Below are 25,069 nucleotides of genomic sequence, written 5' to 3' on the forward strand. Positions count from 1 at the left end.
TCTACACTGTAGACTTTAGTCTACATTGCTTAAAAATTGGATCTACTGTATGAGAAGGGGTTGTGAAGGGCTCCCATTACAGTTCAAGCTTCAGGGGCCCCACAAGTGTAGGTCTGCCACTGGGTACAGGTAGTCGAGGGAAACGTAAAGTATTATAAGTGAATTAATGAGAGTATCCCTGCCGTCTTAGGAAGAATTATGAGAGTATCCCTGCCGTCTAAGGAAGAATTATGAGAGTATCCCTACCGTCTTAGGAAGAATTATGATAGTATCCCTACCGTCTTAGGAAGAATTATGATAGTATCCCTACCGTCTTAGAAAGAATTATGAGAGTATCCCTACCGTCTTAGAAAGAATTATGAGAGTATCCCTACCGTCTTAGAAAGAATTATGAGAGTATCCCTACCGTCTTAGAAAGAATTATGAGAGTATCCCTACCGTCTTAGGAAGAATTATGACAGTATCCTTACCGTCTTAGAAAGAATTTTATTGATGCCTTCGATATGGGTATTAAATTTCATTCAGTTGTCTATTAAACGTGGAAATTTTTCTGTCTTCTTTCCTTGGTGTTTGAGAACCTGTCTACTTGTAGACAGGTTTGTTCCTAAGAGATATCAAGATTTTTTTTTTCAGTATTGAGAGTGAGTTGGTAATTATCCATGTGTAGAGCTTATTAAATTCAAAGGGTTTATCTCTTAGTTGTAATTATAATTTAAAGTTTAAAGTTTGGTGGTTGTTGAGTTAAGGTCTGAAACTGACTCGCGAAATCGTAATAACAGGATTTCCAAGAAACCAGAGTATGGTGAGGTTAGAACCCATGGTGAGTGTTACAACTCCGGCCCAGTGGCTTACGCACTGACCTGGACTTTTACTGTACACTAGTCACATACCGGGCCGCGGGGGCGATGACCTCTGAAACCCTCTCCAGGTATGTTGGGGAGACCATACGTTAGCGTCTCCTGAGAGATAACTGGCTCTTTCTGAATCACAGCGCACACCTAGCGAGCACGAGAATCTGTGACGCCATGGCTAGCACGGGAATCTGTGACGCCATGGCTAGCACGGGAATCTGTGACGTCATGGGTAGCACGGGAATCTGTGACGTCATGGCTAGCACGGGAATCTGTGACGTCATGACTAGCACGGGAATCTGTGACGTCATGGCTAGCACGGGAATCTGTGACGTCATGATTAGCACGGGAATCTGTGACGTCATGGCTAGCACGGGAATCTGTGACGTCATAATTAGCACGGGAATCTGTGACGTCATGGCTAGCACGGGAATCTGTGTGTAAATGGTATTTAAAATACTACTACAAATATCACTGTTGACAGCCATGGATTCTAACCCAATTTGTACCTCGGTTTGCCAGGAGCTGATAACGTGAAGGTCAGCAAAAAGTGGATGGTTCAGGTGGTGGATGGTGTTAGCAAGGTTACTCAGTATTGCCTTTGTAACCTGTCATGATTGTGACCAGATCTACCTGGAGTTCATTACCTTTGTAACTTGCTAAGCTATCAAAACTTTTGGGCCCAGTCCCTGGACCCATTATGTATCTCTGTAATCTATTGATTACCACCCACAGGATGGGTATGGGGTGACTACCACCCACAGGATGGGTATGGGGTGACTACCACCCACAGGATGGGTATGGGGTGACTACCACCCACAGGATGGGTACGGGGTGACTACCACCCACAGGATGGGTATGGGGTGACTACCACCCACAGGATGGGTACGGGGTGACTACCACCCACAGGATGGGTATGGGGTGACTACCACCCACAGGATGGGTATGGGGTGACTACCACCCACAGGATGGGTATGGGGTGACTACCACCCACAGGATGGGTATGGGGTGACTACCACCCACAGGATGGGTATGGGGTGACTACCACCCACAGGATGGGTATGGGGTGACTACAACCCACAGGATGGGTATGGGGTGACTACCACCCACAGGATGGGTATGGGGTGACTACCACCCACAGGATGGGTATGGGGTGACTACCACCCACAGGATGGGTGTGGGGTGACTACCACCCACAGGATGGGTATGGGGTGACTACCACCCACAGGATGGGTGTGGGGTGACTACGACCCACAGGATGGGTATGGGGTGACTACCACCCACAGGATGGCTACCACCCACAGGATGGGTATGGGACGATAACCAGCCACAGGATGGCTACCACCCACAGGATGGCTATCACCCACAGGATGGGTATGGGATGACTACCACCCACAGGATGGGTATGGGGTGACTACCACCCACAGGATAGGTATGGGGTGACTACCACCCACAGGATGGGTATGGGGTGACTACCACCCACAGGATGGGTATGGGGTGACTACCACCCACAGAATGGGTATGGGGTGACTACCACCCACAGGATCGGTACGGGGTGACTACCACCCACAGGATGCGTATGGGGTGACTACCACCCACAGGATGGGTATGGGGTGACTACCACCCACAGGATGGGTATGGGGTGACTACCACCCACAGGATGGGTACGGGGTGACTACCACCCACAGGATGGGTATGGGGTGACTACCACCCACAGGATGGGAACGGTGTGACTACCACCCACAGGATGGGTACGGGGTGACTACCACCCACAGGATGGGTATGGGGTGACTACCACCCACAGGATGGGTATGGGGTGACTACCACCCACAGGATGGGTACGGGGTGACTACCACCCACAGGATGGGTATGGGGTGACTACCACCCACAGGATGGGTACGGGGTGACTACCACCCACAGGATGGGTATGGGGTGACTACCACCCACAGGATGGGTACGGGGTGACTACCACCCACAGGATGGGTATGGGGTGACTACCACCCACAGGATGGGTATGGGGTGACTACCACCCACAGGATAGGTATGGGGTGACTACCACCCACAGGATGGGTACGGGGTTTTTTTTTTTTTTTTTTTTTTTTTTTTTTTTTTTTAAAAGGACACAGTACAAGATATAAATAAATAAAAGAACACAATTATTAACCGTTTGAAAATACAATGACCTACCATCAACCCCATAGCATACCACAAGTGTTACATTCATATTGTATTAAAGAATATACCATCACCGAACAATGAAACGAACAGGATAACACCTGCTCAGAAAAAACATCAACAAATTCTAAACCTACAAATCATGCCTATTATACAGTACAGTAAAACCTCCTTGCACAAAGTACACAGATGATATGATGCAGCATACGAAGGATAAAATTATACATTACAATAATTAAACAAAGGCTAACCCAACCCTACAATAAAATTACAAAGACATACCACATAATACTTCCCGCAAATAGCAGGAAACTCTTAACATAATAAAGAGCGAGAGAGCTCCAGCACCGAACAAAAAAATTAGCAAAAACCAAAAACCCAAAATTTTATGTCTGTGTCCACATAAATCCCCCACAACTCTGTACAATTAGACCCCTTGCACATAGTGCACAATAAATATTATTTAACATACAAAAATTAAAATTATAAGAACATTAATTTAAACATTAGGCAAACCAAAGCCGACAATAAACATTACATTGGTACATATCACAATGAAACTCCCCACATAAACACTGGGCAGGAAACACCCTCAAGTAAAAGACATAACATTATATACGCAAGTATCAACCCATACAACTAACAAAATCCTAACATAAGGTATCAAAACTGTCTAGGTACAGGACATAAAAACCTTATCTCCCTATTTGAAACACTAGTACATCATTGCTGATTTTTTTTTTTTTTATATAAACAGTCTAAAAGATAATATATAAACAAATAATTAGCATATAATTATAATTCTCATTGCCTAAAGACTCGCCGCACTTACTTCGTGCCGGCACATACTACCCCCCCATCCTTTTCCCTATTATCAATGTTATTATACTGGGCGTTATCATGGGAATAAAAATTCCTCATGCACATACAGTAGTCATAATTAAAAATATTGACATACAAGTTCGTACATGTTCCATCCTTGTTTTTTCCCCAATAACACCATTGAACAAAACCAATTTACAATCTCACAGAAACCCCATTAAGGGCATCGCACAATAAAATTGTCCACTCCTAACCTAATACCTCACTATTCATTATAATTCATATATCATTACATAACATGATTAGGTACATAGAAAAAGGTGTCATTATATGTGATTATAAAATTGACTAAGCCAAAGATCATGATTTCATATATAAACATAGCAGAAAATTTTTCCCACAAAGCAACTGTGCAGGGTCACAGCATTTCGCAAACATAAGTTATACAACGATCAAGTTAACTTGTGTGCTTATCTTAACATCATTCTGCTCTAAACCCGAGATCCCAAGGTTTAGTCATCATGGTTTTTAAGGTTATCCTGTATGCAGTGAACATAACCATAGATTCCAAATCCTCATTCATCTCCCTTCCACTCTATTCATAACCCTCCCACCATCCACACTACAAAGAATCCTAAACCAACCCACCCTCATGTGTCCCCCGGTAGGAGACCAACCCTTTGCCCGCCCCCTGGGTTCATGAGGAGAAGGCCCCCCACAGTGAGATTCCGGTAACCCTCCGAAAAGCTAACTACCCACCTCCCACCATAGACTTGCCTATTCCTACACATAGTTCTATAAAATCTCGCTGCTAACGCTTTTATCCTCAACTCTCCCCTAACCTCCCTCATCCCCCAAGATACATGTAAATAATCCGTCATAACATACATTAAGGCTCTACCCACATCACCCGGCACCCCAGTTACATCCAACATTAAGGCCCGTAGGCATGGCCATTGCCCCCCCCCCCCCAAAAGTCTGATAACTCTCAACATCCATAACCTCACCCCCTCCAAAGAGGGACAAAAATATACCGCATGAAAAGCCGTTTCGATGTCCCCACAATGCAAGCATGAGTCCTCTCTCACAAGACCCATTTTATATAACACATCCCTAGAGGCCAATATTCCCATCAGAAAACGATATACTAACTCTCGTACCCTCGCTGTTATTCTAAGCAAGCCAAACTTCCTCCATATGCTTATCCAGTCATATGTTGGATATACAGCAAGTCCCTGTAAGACACCCTTGCCTACCACAGCACCCACCATTCGTTTGACCTTTAACGTGGACACCTGTTTAACATGTAATAAAACCCTCAACATATCCTCACAATACCGCAAATCCCTTCCACACCACCATCTTCGTGCATCCTCCATTACCCTACCTACCCTGACTCCTCTGTTCCCCCCAGTCCGGATATATCTTTGTTTAATATATAAAGCCATTACTCTATGACCCAATGACATCAGGCCAAGACCCCCACGTCTCCCCTCCGTCATCACCACGTCCTTGCTCAACCATGCCCTCCCAAACCCCCACACATACCTTAGAACCTTCCTCTGGATTTCTGCAATATCCTCTGCTCTTAAAGGGAACACCTCAGCCACTCCCCACACCTTACTGTAAACCAGAGAGTTGACCACTAAAACTCTCTGCTGTAATGTTACGTCCCTAGCCCTTAAGCCACCTAGCCTACCCAAAACCCTGTTCGTAACTAATTCCGAATTTATCTTCCTACTCTCCTGCACTTCCGCCATGTACCATATTCCACAAACCTTAATTCTGTCCACTACTGACCATCCCAAACCCTCCCCCAAGTCCCCTCCCACCCAATCCCCCACCTCTAATAGTCTCGACTTCATTAAATTAACTCTCATACCCGTGGCGTCCCCAAAAATCTGAATGATTCCACCAACTTTCCTTAGATCTTCCTCATGCCTTACCAGCACAGTAGTATCATCTACGTACCCCACAATCCCCCCCCGCCCACCCCCCCTAATCCCATGTTCATTCATCACCTCATCCACCAGCCCATAAAATGGATTCTGTACGCAGGCAAACAATAACTGAGAGAGTGGACAGCCCTGCCTCAAACCTCTCTCCATCAGTACTGGGTCCCCCAACTTACCATTAACCTGTACCCTAATAACTGCTCCCTCATACAAGGTTTGCACCCATCTCACCACCTTCTCCCCCAAACCCAACTGTTCCAAACAAACTTTTAAGAAATCCCTATTCACACAATCATACGCATTAGCCCAATCTAATCCAAGTATTCCCCCTCCGGTGCAGTCCTCAATAAAATCCCTTATGTGACTATGCCCGTCCCTCATACTTCTTCCCGGAATGCCAAACTGTCCCCCATGTACCACTGATCCTAAAACCTTCTTCAGTCTATTGCCCAGAATTTTAGCATAAATTTTATAATCTGCACACATTAAGGATATTGCTCTATAATCATTCAATACTTTCCCATCCTTCTTCTTCGGCACCAACACAACGATCCCTGTTTTCTGGGTCTTCCCCATCCTCCCACTGCTCCACATATGATTCAAGACTTCCACTAACCCATACCTAATGCATTCCCAATAAACTCTATAAAAATCATTCGGTATTCCATCAATGCCCGGCGTCTTACCCTGACTCATCCCGTAAACCGCCTCCCCCACCTCCTCCTCACTAATACTACCCTCCAGCATTTCCCGTTCCTCTTGTCCCAATACAATAGTATTCTGCATAACCCCAAATACCTCATCACTGACAACTTCCTTGTTCCTCCTCCATTTCTCCCTAAACCAATAATCAGCATAACCACTAATACCATCTGTATCAGTAAGACCTTGACCCACCACATATCCTCCCCCCCCATCAGCGACCACTAGATGCGCTATGGTAGTCACCATCTGCCTTTCCCTAAATTTTCTCAGGACATAACCTGATGGTCGATCACCCTTTAACACCTCCTCTAATCCTGCCCTAACTCTAATTGCATTAAACCTTTCATTATGCAATCCTTCAATCCTACTCCTTAAGCCATCCACCTCACCTCGCACATCTTCCCTTCCCCCCCCGTCGTAAACAGCATTTAGCTGTCCCTCCAGGTAGTTTTGCAAACCATATCTCCACCTTGCCTGTTCCTTTCCACGTATCCTAAAAAACTCTGCTATTGCTGTCTTTGCCCGCATCTCCCACCAGTCAAGCAAATCCATCCCACCATCCCTACCCTCCCAGCAATGTCTCCACCATTCCTCAAAGGATGAGCCTTCATCCCTCTCCTGCAGAAGCCTCACATTCAATTTCCAATACCCAGCATATATGCGTACTATACCATCCACCCGCAGATCAGCTATCACCGCCCTGTGATCCGAAAAACCGACATCAAAAGCCCTCACTCTCTCCACACCAATCCCCTGCATCACATATATCCTATCTAACCTCGCCCCATAATTCCCACGAATGAACGTGTGCTCCACCCCATACTCCCCCCTACCCACCACATCTACAACTCCCACATCCCTTAACACATCCCTTAGCGCACCTAAAACACATCCTGCCCCCCTCAGCGTCACATCACCATACCTAATCACACAGTTCCAGTCACCTCCAAGTACAGTTATAGAAGGTAAACCTCGCAAATAATACATCAAAACATCACGTACAAAATCAACTTTGACTCTAACATTGTTACATGCAGGCATATATACACCAATGAAACATACTCTCCCCACCCCCCAGTGCCCATCTACCCTTACAACCCTCCCTCCTCCCCCCTCCTCCCAACCCATGACACGCAATGGGCTGGTCTCCTTTACAGCTACTGCTACCCCTCCTTTTAATTGCAAAGCATTACTGACAAACATTTTATAACCCCTCAAACTCAATTCACTCCCTAACCTATGGTTATGCTCCTGCAAAAAACATACATCCACATCAAACCTTCGTAAAAACCACTCTAACCAAACCCTTTTTACCTCAGATTTAAGCCCATTGACATTTATTGTGACACACTTGAATTTGCCAGAAGAGGGGGTTTACCCCTATGCCGCTGTATTTTACTCACTTCACCTTTCTCAGTACCTGTACCATTTTTATCCTTTTTTCTAACCTGTCCACCAGCCCCTCCTTGCCCCCCCCCACTGATCTTCCCCGGTACACCCCCTCCCCTGCTTGCCTTTTCCCCTACAACTACCCATGACTTCTTCCCGGGTCTTTGCCCAGGTGTTAAAACCTCATCTAGGTCAAAAGCACCCGCAGTTCTTTTTCGTGAGCTCTCACTCACACACAAATCTACGTCCTGCACGTCCTCCTGATGGACTTCCACCACCACTTCCATGTCCTCTCTGTCATTCCTCGGACCCTTCACCTGTCCCTGCTGCTCAACCATCAGCTGCATCTCACTTGACTTCTCAGGACCATCCTCCCCGGCCACCTTCTCTTCGAAAAACTCCTGCAGAACCGCTTCCAGCAGCTTCTCCTGGGTAGACTCTTCCACGTCCACCCGTCCCTCAGGCGATGGGGGCCCCTCCCCTGTCACCTCCGGGAGGGTAACACAGGTACCGACCGTCGATACTTCCCGTTCTACTTCTTCACTCCATCTATCACTCGTCACTGCTTCCTCCTCTCGCAACTCAGGCATCAACTCACATGGTCTCTGCTCCACTGCCAACGTACCAGGAGCCCTGGTAGGCTGCTTTCTAGGACACTGTGCTGCCATATGTTCATATGAGCTACATAGTCGACAGGTCTTTCTCTGGCCGGCATAGTGTACAAAGACTTGCGTCCTGGACTCCACCAGCATGACATAGGACGGTATAGGCCTAGCCAACGTCATTTTGAGGGTATAAGAACCCTCAGGTCTTCCCTTATATGGCCCCTCTGTCCATACTCCCATCGTTGCCGAATGGACTTTTCCGTAGTTATGGAATACCTCCTGTATACTATACGCCGTCGCCTCGAAAGGGACATTTCTCACCTTCACCCACGTGTAGTACCTGGATACGTCATGCAGAACAACCTCCACTGCCGAGTTCACTGTCACCTTCCTCTCCTGGTACTCGTCAACAAGTCTGTCGTAGACGCCGGTATGATTCAGTTTCAGGAATACTCTGTTCATCCCATTTAAGGCAACGCCATAAACTTCCTCGTTGGGGACACCATAGGCGTCCCTGATGATAGCAGGCAGCAATGTATGCATCGTAGTTCCAGTAAGTGTGCCACGTATCAGCTGTATACAAACAGTGTTAATCCTCTGTCCCACTCGGTACGCCATTTTGTCTACTAGTTGCTAAAGGTCACCACCAGAGGGCAGGTGTAGCTACTAGGTGTGCGTCCTCTCTCCCCGGAGGTCGAGAGACGAATGATACGGGGTTACTACCACCCACAGGATGGGTATGGGGTGACTACCACCCACAGGATGGGTACGGGGTGACTACCACCCACAGGATGGGTATGGGGTGACTACCACCCACAGGATGGGTACGGGGTGACTACCACCCACAGGATGGGTATGGGGTGACTACCACCCACAGGATGGGTACGGGGTGACTACCACCCACAGGATGGGTATGGGGTGACTACCACCCACAGGATGGGTACGGGGTGACTACCACCCACAGGATGGGTATGGGGTGACTACCACCCACAGGATGGGTACGGGGTGACTACCACCCACAGGATGGGTATGGGGTGACTACCACCCACAGGATGGGTACGGGGTGACTACCACCCACAGGATGGGTATGGGGTGACTACCACCCACAGGATGGGTATGGGGTGACTACCACCCACAGGATGGGTATGGGGTGACTACCACCCACAGGATGGGTATGGGGTGACTACCACCCACAGGATGGGTACGGGGTGACTACCACCCACAGGATGGGTATGGGGTGACTACCACCCACAGGATGGGTACGGGGTGACTACCACCCACAGGATGGGTATGGGGTGACTACCACCCACAGGATGGGTACGGGGTGACTACCACCCACAGGATGGGTACGGGGTGACTACCACCCACAGGATGGGTATGGGGTGAGTACCACCCACAGGATGGGTACGGGGTGACTACCACCCACAGGATGGGTATGGGGTGACTACCACCCACAGGATGGGTACGGGGTGACTACCACCCACAGGATGGGTATGGGGTGAGTACCACCCACAGGATGGGAACGGTGTGACTACCACCCACAGGATGGGTATGGGGTGAGTACCACCCACAGGATGGGTACGGGGTGACTACCACCCACAGGATGGGTATGGGGTGAGTACCACCCACAGGATGGGTACGGGGTGACTACCACCCACAGGATGGGTATGGGGTGAGTACCACCCACAGGATGGGTATGGGGTGAGTACCACCCACATGATGGGTATGGGGTGAGTACCACCCACAGGATGGGTATGGGGTGAGTACCACCCACAGGATGGGTATGGGGTGAGTACCACCCACAGGATGGGTACGGGGTGACTACCACCCACAGGATGGGTATGGGGTGACTACCACCCACAGGATGGGTACGGGGTGACTACCACCCACAGGATGGGTACGGGGTGACTACCACCCACAGGATGGGTATGGGGTGAGTACCACCCACAGGATGGGTACGGGGTGACTACCACCCACAGGATGGGTATGGGGTGCATAATTAACATATTAAACTAACTCAGTAGATGAGGAAGAGAAAGAGAGGCTTTACACACAACCACACCTTAATAATAATAATAATAATAATAATAATATTAATAATAATAATAATAATAATAATAATATTAATAATAATAATAATAATAATAATAATAATAATAATATCTTCATTACTACCAGTACATGTACAAGGTATACAGACCATAGTTGACATCAGTGACATACTACTATATAGGAAGCCACTTGTTATGTTAAACATTTCCCATAAATTAGGTCAATTTTGTCTCCAGGATGCGACCCACACCAGTGACCGGTCCACTAACACCCAGGTAACCATTTTACTTATGGATGAACATAGACAACCAGTGTAAGAAAAGACGTCCAATATTTCTACCATTGCCGGGAATCGAACCCGGACCCAGGCCGTGTGAAGCAAGAGCTTAAGCCACCAGGCCAAGGGTCATTCTTCCTGCTCATTACAAAAGCTGTGTTTTATACGTTAAACTTTTGTGATGAATTTACTGATTGTTTGTTGTTGTTGCAGTACAAGAACAGCACAAGTCTGTTGCATCTGCAACTTATGGTTACCGGTGCTCTCCTGTCCTTGTTGTTCGTAGTGTTCTCCGCCCCGTCCTTCATGCAGGTGAGTTACACACGTGTGTGTGTGTGTGTGTGTGTGTGTATGTGTGTGTGTGTGTGTGTGTGTGTGTGTGTGAGTGTTTGTGTGTGTGTGTTTGTGTGTGTGTTTGTGTGTGTGTTTGTGTGTGTATGTGTGTACTCACCTATTTGTCCTCACCTATTTGTGGTTGCAGGGGTCGAGTCCTAGCTCCTGGCCCCGCCTCTTCACCGGTTGCTACTAGGCCCTCTCTCTCCCCGCTCCATGAGCTTTATCAAACCTCGTCTTAAAACTGTGTATGGTTCCTGCCTCCACTACGTCATTTTCTAGGCTATTCCACTGCCTTACAACTCTATGACTGAAGAAATACTTCCTACTATCTCTCTGACTCATTTGTGTCTTCAACTTCCAATTGTGGCCTCTTGTTTCTGTGTCCCCTCCCTGGAACATCCTGTCTTTGTCCACCTTGTCTATTCCACGCAGTATTTTATATGTCGTTATCATGTCTCCCCTGACCCTCCTGTCCTCCAGTGTCGTCAGGCCGATTTCCCTTAATCTTTCTTCATAGGACATTCCCCTTAGCTCTGGAACTAACCTTGTCGCAAACCTTTGTACTTTCTCTAGTTTCTTGACGTGCTTTATCAAGTGCGGGTTCCAAACAGGTGCTGCATACTCCAGTATGGGCCTGACATACACGGTGTACAGTGCCTTGAATGATTCCTTACTAAGGTATCGGAATGCTGTTCTCAGGTTTGCCAGGCGCCCATATGCTGCAGCAGTTATCTGATTGATGTGTGCTTCCGGAGACATGCTCGGTGTTATACTCACCCCAAGATCTTTCTCCTTGAGTGAGGTTTGCAGTCTTTGGCCACCTAGCCTATACTCTGTCTGTGGTCTTCTGTGCCCTTCCCCTATCTTCATGACTTTGCATTTGGCAGGATTAAATTCGAGAAGCCATTTGCTGGACCAGGTGTCCAGTCTGTCCAGGTCTCTTTGAAGTCCTGCCTGGTCCTCATCAGATTTAATTCTCCTCATTAACTTCACATCATCTGCAAACAGGGACACTTCTGAGTCTAACCCTTCCGTCATGTCGTTCACATATACCAAAAATAGCACTGGTCCTAGGACCGACCCCTGTGGGACCCCGCTCGTCACAGGTGCCCACTGTGATACATCATTACGTACCATGACTCGTTGTTGCCTCCCTGTCAGGTATTCTCTGATCCATTGCAGTGCCCTTCCTGTTATATGCGCCTGATGCTCTAGCTTCTGCACTAATCTCTTGTGAGGAACTGTGTCAAAGGCCTTCTTGCAGTCCAAGAAGATGCAATCAACCCACCCCTCTCTCTCTTGTCTTACTTCTGTTATTTTATCATAAAACTCCAGAAGGTTTGTGACACAGGATTTGCCTTCCGTGAATCCGTGCTGGTTGGCATTTATACTCCTGTTCCGTTCCAGGTGCTCCACCACTCTCCTCCTGATAATCTTCTCCATAATTTTGCATACTATACACGTCAATGACACAGGTCTATAGTTTAGTGCCTCTTTTCTGTCTCCTTTTTTAAAAATGGGAACTACATTTGCCGTCTTCCATACCTCAGGTAGTTGCCCAGTTTCCAGGGATGTGTTGAAGATTGTGGTAAGTGGCACGCACAACATATCTGCTCCCTCCCTAAGGACCCATGGGGAGATGGTGTCCGGTCCCATTGCCTTTGAGGTATCGATGTCCCTTAGCAGTTTCTTCACCTCCTCCTCATCTGTATGTATGTCGTCCAACACTTGTTGGTGTATTCCTTGCTGGTGTCCCCATCTGGTCTGTCCCCCCAGAGTCCTTCCTGTCTCTACTGTAAATACTTCCTTAAATCTCGTGTTGAGCTCCTCACATACCTCTTGATCGTTTCTTGTGAGTTCTCCACCTTCTTTTCTCAGCCTTATCACCTGGTCCTTGACTGTTGACTTCCTCCTAATGTGGCTATACAGCAGTTTCGGGTCAGATTTGACTTTCGATGCTATGTCGTTTTCATACTGTCGCTGGGCCTCCCTCCTTATCTGTGCATACTCGTTTCTGGCTCTTCTACTAATCTCCTTGTTTTCCTGGGTCCTATGCCTCCTGTACCTTTTCCATTCTCTGTTGCACTTAGTTTTTGCCTCCCTACACCTTCGGGTAAACCAAGGACTCGTTTTGGTCTTCCTATTATTTCTGTTTCCCTTGGGAACAAAACTTTCCTCTGCCTCCTTGCACTTTGTTGCCACATATTCCATCATCTCGTTTACTGATTTTCCTACCATTTCTCTGTCCCACTGAACCTCCTGCAGGAAGTTTCTCATACCTGTGTAGTCCCCCCTTTTATAGTTTGGCCTGTCCCCTTCAGTTCCTGTTACCTTCTCCACTTGTAACTCTACTATATAGTCAAAACTCAGAACCACATGATCGCTAGCTCCAAGGGGCCTCTCGTAAGTGATATCCTCAATGTCTGAACTGCTCAGGGTGAACACAAGATCCAGTCTTGCTGGCTCATCCTCCCCTCTCTCTCTGGTTGTGTCCCTGACATGTTGATGCATGAGGTTTTCAAGTACCACATCCATCATCTTGGCTCTCCATGTTTCGGGACCCCCATGTGGCTCCAGGTTTTCCCAGTCGATCTCCCTGTGGTTGAAATCGCCCATTACCAGTAACTTTGCTCTGCTCGAGTGAGCTCTTCTTGCCATCTCAGCCAGTGTGTCCACCATCACCCTGTTGTTTTCTTCGTACTCCTCTCTTGGCCTCCTGCAGTTCTGTGGTGGGTGTGTGTGTGTGTGTGTGTGTTTGTGTGTGTGTGTTTGTGTGTGTGTGTGTTTGTGTGTGTGTGTGTTACGCCCTTTGTGCCCTTTGTGATTAATTTATATGTATAATCCACTTAATATTATACTCTGGGTTTCTTTAATATTAGCTAAATTAAAGATTCCACTAGTTTATAATATTATCTGGTTTAGGAATATACCCGGGTATGATGTATATAATTATATATATATATATATATATATATATATATATATATATATATATATATATATATATATATATATATATATATATATATATATATATATATATATATATATATATATATATATATATATATATATATATATCTTGAGTAATGTGTAGATAACAAGGTATGTCCATTGGTGGGTAGTTTGCACCGCTCTACCCTCTCCCCCTATTGACGAGTTGATGTCAAGAAGGGATTCACTGTCTGTGGCAGTTCACTCTCTCTGCTGGCTGGGTGAACAACGTCTTGGCAGACCTTCTAGTACGGTTCTCTCCTGGTATCTTGGAGAATCTAGTTGAGAAACTCCTGAGCTGGCTCGAGTTGAAAATTCTCTGGTGGAGTCGGCAGAAGTCATATCCAGATATCTTCAGTATACGAGGTGTCAAAGAGTGTCATGTGTAGAAGTCACAAGTGATATTGACCTTACTCAGTGAAGGAGTTCCTTTTGATGGACATACTCATTAAAGCCATGTTATTATAGAGGAAATAGTCCTACTCCTCTGAATATTTTCGAGTGTAGTGTCCGTATAGACATTGAAAGTGCTAATTTACTGTAGAAACCTGTATTATTGTATACCTACAATGTAGGAATTTTAATTTATTGAAAGAATCTCATTAATTAATATTTAATAGATATTTACGAATGTCCAAGGAAAATATTTTAATAAGAAGCCTACAAAATGCTGAGTAATCCTCATTTGTGCCTTATATTTCCAATATTGGAAGTTCCTATGTGTTCTTGGTAGTGATTTTGTTACGGTGAGCACTAAACCTGGCAAACCACTAAGATTCGAACCGTAACAGTGTGTATGTGTGCGTGTGTTTGTGTGTATGTTTGTGTGTGTGTGTATGTGTGTTTGTGTGTGTGTGTGTGTACGTGTACTCACCTATTTGTGGTTGCGGGGGTCGAGTCTTAGCTCCTGGTCCCTGTGTGTGTGTGTGTGTGTGTGTGTGTGTGTGTGTGTGTGTTTGTGTGTATGTACTCGCCTAATTGTACTCACCTAATTGTGGTTGCAGGGGTCGAGACTCAGCTCCTGGCCCCGCCTCTTCACTGATCGCTACTGGATCCTCTCTCTCTCTGCTTCCTGAGCTTTGTCATACCTCTTCTTAAAACTATGTATGGTTCCTGCCTCCACTACTTCACTTGCTAGGTTATTCCACTTGCTGACAACTCTATGACTGAAGAAATACTTCCTAACGTCCCTGTGACTCGTCTGAGTCTTCAGCTTCCAGTTATGACCCCTTGTCCCTGTGTTCCCTCTCTGGAACATCCTATCTCTGTCCACCTTGTCTATTCCCCGCAGTATCTTGTATGTCGTTATCATGTCTCCCCTGACCCTTCTGTCCTCCAGTGTCGTCAGTCCGATTTCCCTTAACCTTTCCTCGTACGACATTCCCCTGAGCTCTGGGACTAGCCTTGTTGCAAACCTTTGTACTTTCTCTAACTTCCTGACGTGCTTGACCAGGTGTGGGTTCCAGACTGGTGCTGCATACTCCAGTATGGGCCTAACATACACAGTGTACAGTGTCTTGAACGATTCCTTATTAAGGTATCGGAACGTTATTCTCAGGTTTGCCAGGCGCCCGTATGCTGCAGCGGTTATTTGGTTGATGTGTGCTTCCGGAGACATGCTCGGTACCCTGTGTGTGTGTGTGTGTGTGTGTGTGTGTGTGTGTGTGTGTGTGTGTGTGTGTGTGTGTGTGTGTGTGTGTGTGTGTGTGTGTGTGTGTGCAAAACAATCACTGTAAAAGAAATAGTGAAATTACGAACGCTCTTGGAAGTTCACTATCTTTCTAACACAGTTCATGTTTTGTCTATTGTATGGAATCCGACCCACTGCAGTGAGCAGAACCCTTCGGCACCTTGTTGTCAAGGCGGCAGTATAAATGGTGAGCCAAGAGGCTACCGCAGTGTTGAAACCAACTCAACTTGGTTTTGGTGTTCAACAAGGCTGTGAAGCAGCTGTCGATGCAGCACGAGTATACTTCAACGACTTATTAGATAAAAAAGCCTTGATCAAATCATGTTATAGTGAGACTTCTAAACTATTGTTTGGGGACCATGAAATTGAGTGGTGTGAGGGTGTGTGACAGGGGGACCCTCTCGACCCCTTCCTATACTGTCTGGTCATCAAGGAGGTCAAAGATGCGCTCTCCAGTGAGCTCAATATCTGGTCTTGGATGATGGTACCCTGGCTGGATGATGGTACCCTGCTGGATGATACCCTGCTGGATGATGATACCCTGCTGGATGATGGTACCCTGGCTGGATGATGGTACCCTGCTGGATGATGATACCCTGCTGGATGATGATACCCTGCTGGATGATGGCCCCCTGCTGGATGATGGTACCCTGGCTGGATGATGGTACCCTGCTGGATGATGGTACCCTGCTGGATCATGGCCCACTGCTGGATGATGGTACCCTGCTGGATGATGGTACCTTGGCTGGATGATGGTACCCTGGCTGGATGATGGTACCTGGCTGGATGATGGTACCCTGCTGGATGATGGTACCTGGCTGGATGATGGTACCCTGGCTGGATGATGGTACCCTGCTGGATGATGGTACCCTGCTGGATGATGGTACCCTGGCTGGATGATGGTATCCTGGCTGGATGATGGTACCCTGGCTGGATGATGGTACCCTGCTGGATGATGGTACCCTGCTGGATGATGGTACCCTGCTGGATGATGGTACCCTGCTGGATGATGGTACCCTGGCTGGATGATGGTACCCTGCTGGATGATGGTACCCTGCTGGATGATGGTACCCTGGCTGGACTTGTTTTTAAACGCCACCAACTGACAGATAGTTTCTACTAATCAATAGATTATTGAGGATATTGTACTGTTTTGCAAGGTGCAAAACAGTACTAATATCCTCAATAATCTGGCATCCTAGCATGGCACTCAGGTACCATGAAGAAGAATTGAGACACTTATGCAACACATGGGAATCTTTATTGAAGAAACGTTTCGCCACACAGTGGCTTCATCAGTCCAATACAAAGTATTGGACTGATGAAGCCACTGTGTGGCGAAACGTTTCTTCAATAAAGATTCCCATGTGTTGCGTAAGTGTCTCAATTCTTCAACTTGTCGGTTTTCAAAACCATTCATCACACTCAGGTACCATGCTGGGATGTCAGCACTCAGGTACCATGCTGGGATGTCAGCACTCAGGTACCATGCTGGGATGTCAGCACTCAGTGGGATGAATTGTAAAGGACCTGCCTAGTATGGGCCAACAGGCCTGCTGCAGTGTTCCTCCTTTCTTAAGTTCTTATGTACTATGCTGGGATATCAGCAGTCAGGTACCATGCTGGGAAGTCAGCACTCAGGTACCATGCTGGGATGTCAGCACTCAGATGCCACGATAGAAATAAATGGTATAAAATACCGACACAATGGAAATATAAACACATATGCAGTATAATGTGATCCTTTATTGACAACGTTTCGCCCACACAGTGGGCTCTTTCAAGTCACAAACAGATCTACCTGGGGTGGAAGGTACGTGAGTATTTATAGTCGGGTTCAGAATGCTGGGTCAGGTGGAGAATGCTGCATCTGATGATCTACCGAGTGGGGTTATAGAGTCTAAAATCTTGGGTAGCTTGGAAGAGAGATTGGATAAGTATGTGAGTAGACCTTCTGCAGTGTTCCTCCGTTCTTACGTTCTTATGTGGGATAGCGATGAAGAAGTTTCTTGGCAAGTGGTTCAGCTATGTTATAGAAGCCATTGTTCTGGTTGAAGTTGTTGGACATAGAGATAAGCGATGATTCCAGGATTCTTCGGTATTGAGTGTTGTCTTCTCTGGCGACAAGTCTTGAGTTTCTGTAGTTAATTAAATGGTGATAAATTAGACACATGTGCACTCTTGGGTATGAGGAAATGGTATGGTGATACCGACAAGATGTGGAAAAAGACACTTATGTACAGTTCAGGACATTTATTAAAGGAAACGTTTCGCCACACAGTGGCTTCATCAGTCCATACAAAGGAGAAACTTGAAGAACAGGAATAGAATGAGGAAATCAGTCCCTCAACCTTGAGTCGATGTGGTCAGTCCATCAATCTTGAATAGAATGCGGCATATGTGCGGAGTAGCAGCTTATAAACCGTAGGCAGGAGAGGTGCAGCAGTCGTAGGTGGTGTCACATTTGTCCAATGTGGAAGTAGGTCGTGCCCAAGGGTTAGGCAAGCGAAGAAGTCCCAAGTAGATGAATGGTTCTCTGAACCATCGATGGCTTGTGTAGTAGGTACTTTGGTGAATAGAGAAGTTACGTCAAGGCTGGAAAGTTTCTTGTTCTTGAAACATTCTCCTCATAACTCCCAGACGCTTCAACATTCAAGCTCTTCAAGACAAGATCAACCAGGTCGAGCCCTCAATCCAGTTCACACTTGAAGAAGAAGTCGACAACACTCTTCCTTTCCTTGATGTTCTTCTCTGTAAAGCTGACCATGAACTTCGTCTTAAAGTCTATCGAAAACCCACCAACCAAAATGATCTTCTCCACTTCTACTCTCACCACGACAAAAAAAACTAAACGTGGTGTAATTATAGGCTTTTTCCTGCACGCACTCAGAATCTGCAGCAATGAGTTCCTTGAGGAAGAATGCAATATAATTGAACAAGTATTTTCCAAACTTCACTATCCTTGTCACTTCATCAGAGACTGCAGACGACGGGCATTAAACATCTTCAACACACCCAGAGAACACACTACATCTTTTCCAATACCTCATTTCAAGTATCTACCTCCACAGCCACGACCATCAAGGACATTACCAGTAATAGACAGGACAAGCTTCCATCTTCTGCAGGGGTATACATAATCCCTTGTAATGATTGCAGCAAATTATACGTGGGCGAAACATCAAGAGACCTCCAAACACGTACTTCAGAACAATACGCAAGCAGGTCTGACGATCCAACGTCGTAATTCACAAAATTTAATTAACTACAGAAACTCAAGACTTGTCGCCAGAGAAGACAACACTCAATACCGAAGAATCCTGGAATCATCGCTTATCTCTATATCCAACAACTTCAACCAGAACAATGGCTTCTATAACATAGCTGAACCACTTGCCAAGAAACTTCTTCATCGCTATCCCACATAAGAACGTAAGAACGGAGGAACACTGCAGAAGGTCAGCTCACATACTTATCCAATCTCCCTTCCAAGCTACCCAAGATTTTAGACTCTATAACCCCACTCGGTAGATAATCAGATGACTATAAATACTCGTGTACCTTCCACCCCAGGTAGATCTGTTTGTGACTTGAAAAAGCTCACTGTGTGGGCGAAATGTTGTCAATAAAGGTTCACATTATGCTGCATATGTGTTTATATTTCCACTCAGGTACCACGCTGGAATGTCAGCACTCAGGTACCATGCTCGTTACCAGAGTGTTACTGAAGGTACCTGCTGGTTACCAGTGTTACATGAACATACCTGCTGGTTACCAGAGTGTTACATGAAAGTACCTGCTGGTTACCAGTGTTACATGAACATACCTGCTGGTTACCAGAGTGTTACATGAAGGTACCTGCTGGATACCAGTGTTACATAAAGGTACCTGCTGGTTACGAGAGGGTTAGATGAAGGCACCTGTTGGTTACCAGAGTGTTACATGAAAGCACCTGCTGGTTACCAGTGTTACATGAAGGTACCTGCTGGTTACCAGAGTGTTACATGAAGGTACTTGCTGGTTACCAGCGTTACACGAAGCCATCTACTGGTTACCAGAGTGTTACATGAACGTACCTGCTGGTTACCAGAGTGTTACATGAAGGTACCTGCTTCTTACCAGAGTGTTACATGAAGGTACCTGCTCGTTATCAGTGTTACATGAAGGCACCTGCTGGTTACCATAGTGTTACTTGAAGGTACCTGCTGGTTACCATAGTGTTACTTGAAGGTACCTGCTGGTTACCATAGTGTTACTTGAAGGTACCTGCTGGTTACCAGAGTATTAGATGAAGGCACCTACTGGTTACCAGTGTTACATGAAAGCACCTGCTGGTTACCAGTGTTTCATGAAGGTACCTGCTGGTTACCAGTGTTACATAAAGGTACCTGCTCGTTAACAGTGTTACTTGAAGGCACGTGTTGGTTACCAGTGTTACATGAAGGTAACTGCTGGTAACCAGAGTGTTACATGAAGGTACCTGCTGGTTACCAGTGTTACATGAAGGTACCTGCTGGTTACCAGTGTCACATGAAGGCACCTGCTGGTTACCAGAGCTTTACATGAAGGTACCTGCTGGTTACCAGAGCGTTACTTTAACGAACCTGCTCATTATCAGTGTTACATGAAGGTACCTCCTGGTTACCAGAGTGTTACATGAAGGCACCTGCTGGTTACCAGAGCGTTACTTTAACGTACCTGCTCATTACCAGTGTTACATGAAGGTACCTCCTGGTTACCAGACTGATACATGAAGGCACTTGCTGGTTACCAGAGCGTTACTTTAACGTACCTGCTCATTACCAGTGTTGCATGAAGGTACCTGCTTTTTAACAGTGTTACATGAAGGCATATACTAGTTACCAGAGTGTTATATGAAGGTACCTTTTCGTTAACAGTGTTACATGAAAGTACCTTCTGGTTACAAGAGTGTTACATGAAGGCACCTGCAGATTACCAGAGTTACACGAAGGCACCTGCTGGTTACCAGTGTTACATGAAGGTACCTGCTCGTTAACAGTGTTACTTGAAAGCACGTACTGGTTACCAGTGTTACATGAAGGTAACTGCTGGTAACCAGAGTGTTACATGAAGGTACCTGCTGGTTACCATTGTAACATGAAGGTACCTGCTGGTTACCTGAGTGTAACATGAAGGTACCTGCTGGTTACCAGAGTGTTACATGAAGGTACCTGCTGGCTACCAGAGTGTTACATGAAGGTACCTGCTGGCTACCAGAGTGTTACATGAAGGTACCTTCTAGTTACCAGAGTGTTACATGAAGGTACCTTCTAGTTACCAGAGTGTTACATGAAGGTACCTTCTAGTTACCAGAGTGTTACATGAAGGTACCTTCTAGTTACCAGAGTGTTACATGAAGGTACCTTCTAGTTACCACAGTGTTACGTGAAGGTACCTTCTAGTTACCAGAGTGTTACATGAAGGTACCTTCTAGTTACCAGAGTGTTACATGAAGGTACCTTCTAGTTACCAGAGTGTTACATGAAGGCACCTGCTAGTTACCAGTGTTATATGAAGGTACCTGCTGGTTACCAGTGTTACGTGAAGGCACTTGCTGGTTACCAGTGTTACATGAAGGCACTTGCTGGTTACCAGTGTTACATGAAGGCACTTGCTGGTTACCAGTGTTACATGAAGGCACTTGCTGGTTACCAGTGTTACATGAAGGCACCTGCTGGTTACCAGTGTTATATGAAGGTACCTGCTGGTTACCAGTGTTACGTGAAGGCACCTACTGGTTACCATTGTTACATGAAGGTACCTGTTGGTTACCAGAGTGTTACATAAAGGTACCTGCTGGTTACCAGTGTTACATGAAGGCACCTGCTGGCTACCAGTGTTATTTGAAGGAACCTGCGCGTTACCAGTGTTACGTGAAGGCACCTGCTGAGTACCAGTGTTACATGAAGGTACCTGTTGGTTACCAGAGTGTTACATAAAGGTACCTGCTGGTTACCAGAGTGTTACATGAAGGTATCCGCTGGTTACCGGAGTGTTACGTGAATGTACCTGCTGGTTGCCAGTGTTACTTGAAGGTACCTGCTGGTTACCATTGTGTTAAAGGAAGGTACCTGCTGGCTACCAGAGTGTTATATGAACGTACCTTCTGGTTACCAGTGTTACATGAAGGTACCTGCTGGTTACCATTGTGTTAAAGGAAGGAACCTGCTGGCTACCAGAGTGTTATATGAACGTACCTTCTGGTTACCAGTGTTACATGAAGGTACCTGCTGGCTACCAGTGTATTTCATGAAGGCATCTTCTGGTTACCAGAGTGTTACATAAAGGTACCCGGTGGTTACCAGAGTGTACAAGAAGGTACCTGCTGGTTACCAGAGTGTTACATGAAAGCTCCTGCTGGTTAGTAGAGTGTTACATGAAGGTACCTGCTAGTTACCAGTGTTACCTGCTGGTTACCAGTGTTATAGTAAGGTACCTGCTGGTTACCAGAGTGCTATGTGAGGATACCTGCTGGTTACTACAGTGTTACAATAAGGCACTTGCTGGTTACCAGTGTTACATGAAGGCACTTGCTGGTTACTACAGTGTTACAATAAGGCACTTGCTGGTTACCAGTGTTACATGAAGGCACTTGCTGGTTACCAGTGTTACATGAAGGCACTTGCTGGTTACCAGTGTTACATGAATGCACTTGCTGGTTACCAGTGTTACATGAAGGCACTTGCTGGTTACCAGTGTTACATGAAGGCACTTGCTGGTTACCAGTGTTACATGAAGGCACTTGCTGGTTACCAGTGTTACATGAAGGCACTTGCTGGTTACCAGTGTTACATGAAGGCACTTGCTGGTTACCAGTGTTACATGAAGGCACTTGCTGGTTACCAGTGTTACATGAAGGCACTTGCTGGTTACCAGTGTTATATGAAGACACTTGCTGGTTACCAGTGTTACATGAAGGCACTTGCTGGTTACCAGTGTTACATGAAGGCACTTGCTGGTTACCAGTGTTACATGAAGGTACATGCTGGTTACCAGTGTTACATGAAGGCACTTGCTGGTTGCCAGTGTTACATGAAGGTACCTGCTGGTTACCAGTGTTACATGAAGGCACTTGCTGGTTACCAGTGTTACATGAAGGCACTTGCTGGTTACCAGTGTTACATGAAGGTACCTCCTGGTTACCAGTGTTACATGAAGGTACCTGCTGGTTACCAGTGTTACATGAAGGCACTTGCTGGTTACCAGTGTTACATGAAGGCACTTGCTGGTTACCAGTGTTACATGAAGGCACTTGCTGGTTACCAGTGTTACATGAAGGTACTTGCTGGTTACCAGTGTTACATGAAGGTACCTGCTGGTTACCAGTGTTACATGAAGGTACCTGCTGGTTACCAGTGTTACATGAAGGCACTTGCTGGTTGCCAGTGTTACATGAAGGTACCTGCTGGTTACCAGTGTTACATGAAGGCACTTGCTGGTTACCAGTGTTACATGAAGGCACGTGCTGGTTACCAGTGTTACATGAAGGCACTTGCTGGTTACCAGTGTTACATGAAGGCACTTGCTGGTTACCAGTGTTACATGAAGGCACTTGCTGGTTACCAGTGTTACATGAAGGCACCTCCTGGTTACCAGTGTTACATGAAGGCACTTGCTGGTTACCAGTGTTACATGAAGGCACTTGCTGGTTACCAGTGTTACATGAAGGCACTTGCTGGTTACCAGTGTTACATGAAGGCACTTGCTGGTTACCAGTGTTACATGAAGGTACCTGCTGGTTACCAGTGTTACATGAAGGCACTTGCTGGTTACCAGTGTTACATGAAGGCACTTGCTGGTTACCAGTGTTACATGAAGGTACCTGCTGGTTACCAGTGTTACATGAAGGCACTTGCTGGTTACCAGTGTTACATGAAGGCACTTGCTGGTTACCAGTGTTACATGAAGGTACCTGCTGGTTACCAGTGTTACATGAAGGCACTTGCTGGTTGCCAGTGTTACACGAAGGCACCTCCTGGTTACCAGTGTTACATGAAGGCACCTCCTGGTTACCAGTGTTACATGAAGGTACCTGCTGGTTACCAGTGTTACATGAAGGCACCTCCTGGTTACCAGTGTTACAGGAAGGCACCTCCTGGTTACCAGTGTTACATGAAGGTACCTGCTGGTTACCAGTGTTACATGAAGGCACTTGCTGGTTACCAGTGTTACATGAAGGCACTTGCTGGTTACCAGTGTTACATGAAGGCACTTGCTGGTTGCCAGTGATACATGAAGGTACCTGCTGGTTACCAGTGTTACATGAAGGCACTTGCTGGTTACCAGTGTTACATGAAGGTACCTCCTGGTTACCAGTGTTACATGAAGGCACTTGCTGGTTACCAGTGTTACATGAAGGCACTTGCTGGTTACCAGTGTTACATGAAGGTACCTGCTGGTTACCAGTGTTACATGAAGGCACTTGCTGGTTACCAGTGTTACATGAAGGTACCTGCTGGTTACCAGTGTTACATGAAGGCACTTGCTGTTTACCAGTGTTACATGAAGGCACTTGCTGGTTACCAGTGTTACATGAAGGCACTTGCTGGTTACCAGTGTTACATGAAGGTACCTGCTGGTTGCCAGTGTTACATGAAGGCACTTGCTGGTTACCAGTGTTACATGAAGGTACCTGCTGGTTGCCAGTGTTACATGAAGGCACTTGCTGCTTACCAGTGTTACATGAAGGCACTTGCTGGTTACCTATGTTACATGAAGGCACTTGCTGGTTACCAGTGTTACATGAAGGCACTTGCTGGTTACCAGTGTTACATGAAGGTACTTGCTGGTTACCAGTGTTACATGAAGGCACCTCCTGGTTACCAGTGTTACATGAAGGTACCTGCTGGTTGCCAGTGTTACATGAAGGCACTTGCTGGTTACCAGTGTTACATGAAGGCACTTGCTGGTTACCAGTGTTACATGAAGGCACTTGCTGGTTACCAGTGTTACATGAAGGCACTTGCTGGTTACCAGTGTTACATGAAGGCACTTGCTGGTTACCAGTGTTACATGAAGGCACTTGCTGGTTACCAGTGTTACATGAAGGCACTTGCTGGTTACAAATGTTACATGAAGGCACTTGCTGGTTACCAGTGTTACATGAAGGCACCTCCTGGTTACCAGTGTTACATGAAGGCACTTGCTGGTTACCAGTGTTACATGAAGGCACTTGCTGGTTACCAGTGTTACATGAA

At 46.3% G+C, this 25,069-nt stretch overlaps 1 protein-coding gene across 2 annotated transcripts in view; it reads left to right on the forward strand.

The window, feature by feature from the left end:
* Nucleotides 1–25,069, forward strand: part of LOC138854038 (uncharacterized) — a 744,329-nt gene that overhangs the window by 712,916 nt on the left and 6,344 nt on the right. For both annotated transcript variants that reach the window (XM_070094644.1, XM_070094649.1), the window contains one exon: nt 11,045–11,143. In XM_070094644.1, the coding sequence (XP_069950745.1) occupies nt 11,045–11,143 (99 nt within the window). The remainder of the gene's footprint in view (nt 1–11,044; nt 11,144–25,069) is intronic.

The sequence above is a fragment of the Cherax quadricarinatus genome, chromosome 4 (genome assembly GCF_038502225.1).
Source record: "Cherax quadricarinatus isolate ZL_2023a chromosome 4, ASM3850222v1, whole genome shotgun sequence".
In the NCBI taxonomy this organism is placed as follows: Eukaryota; Metazoa; Arthropoda; class Malacostraca; order Decapoda; family Parastacidae; genus Cherax; species Cherax quadricarinatus.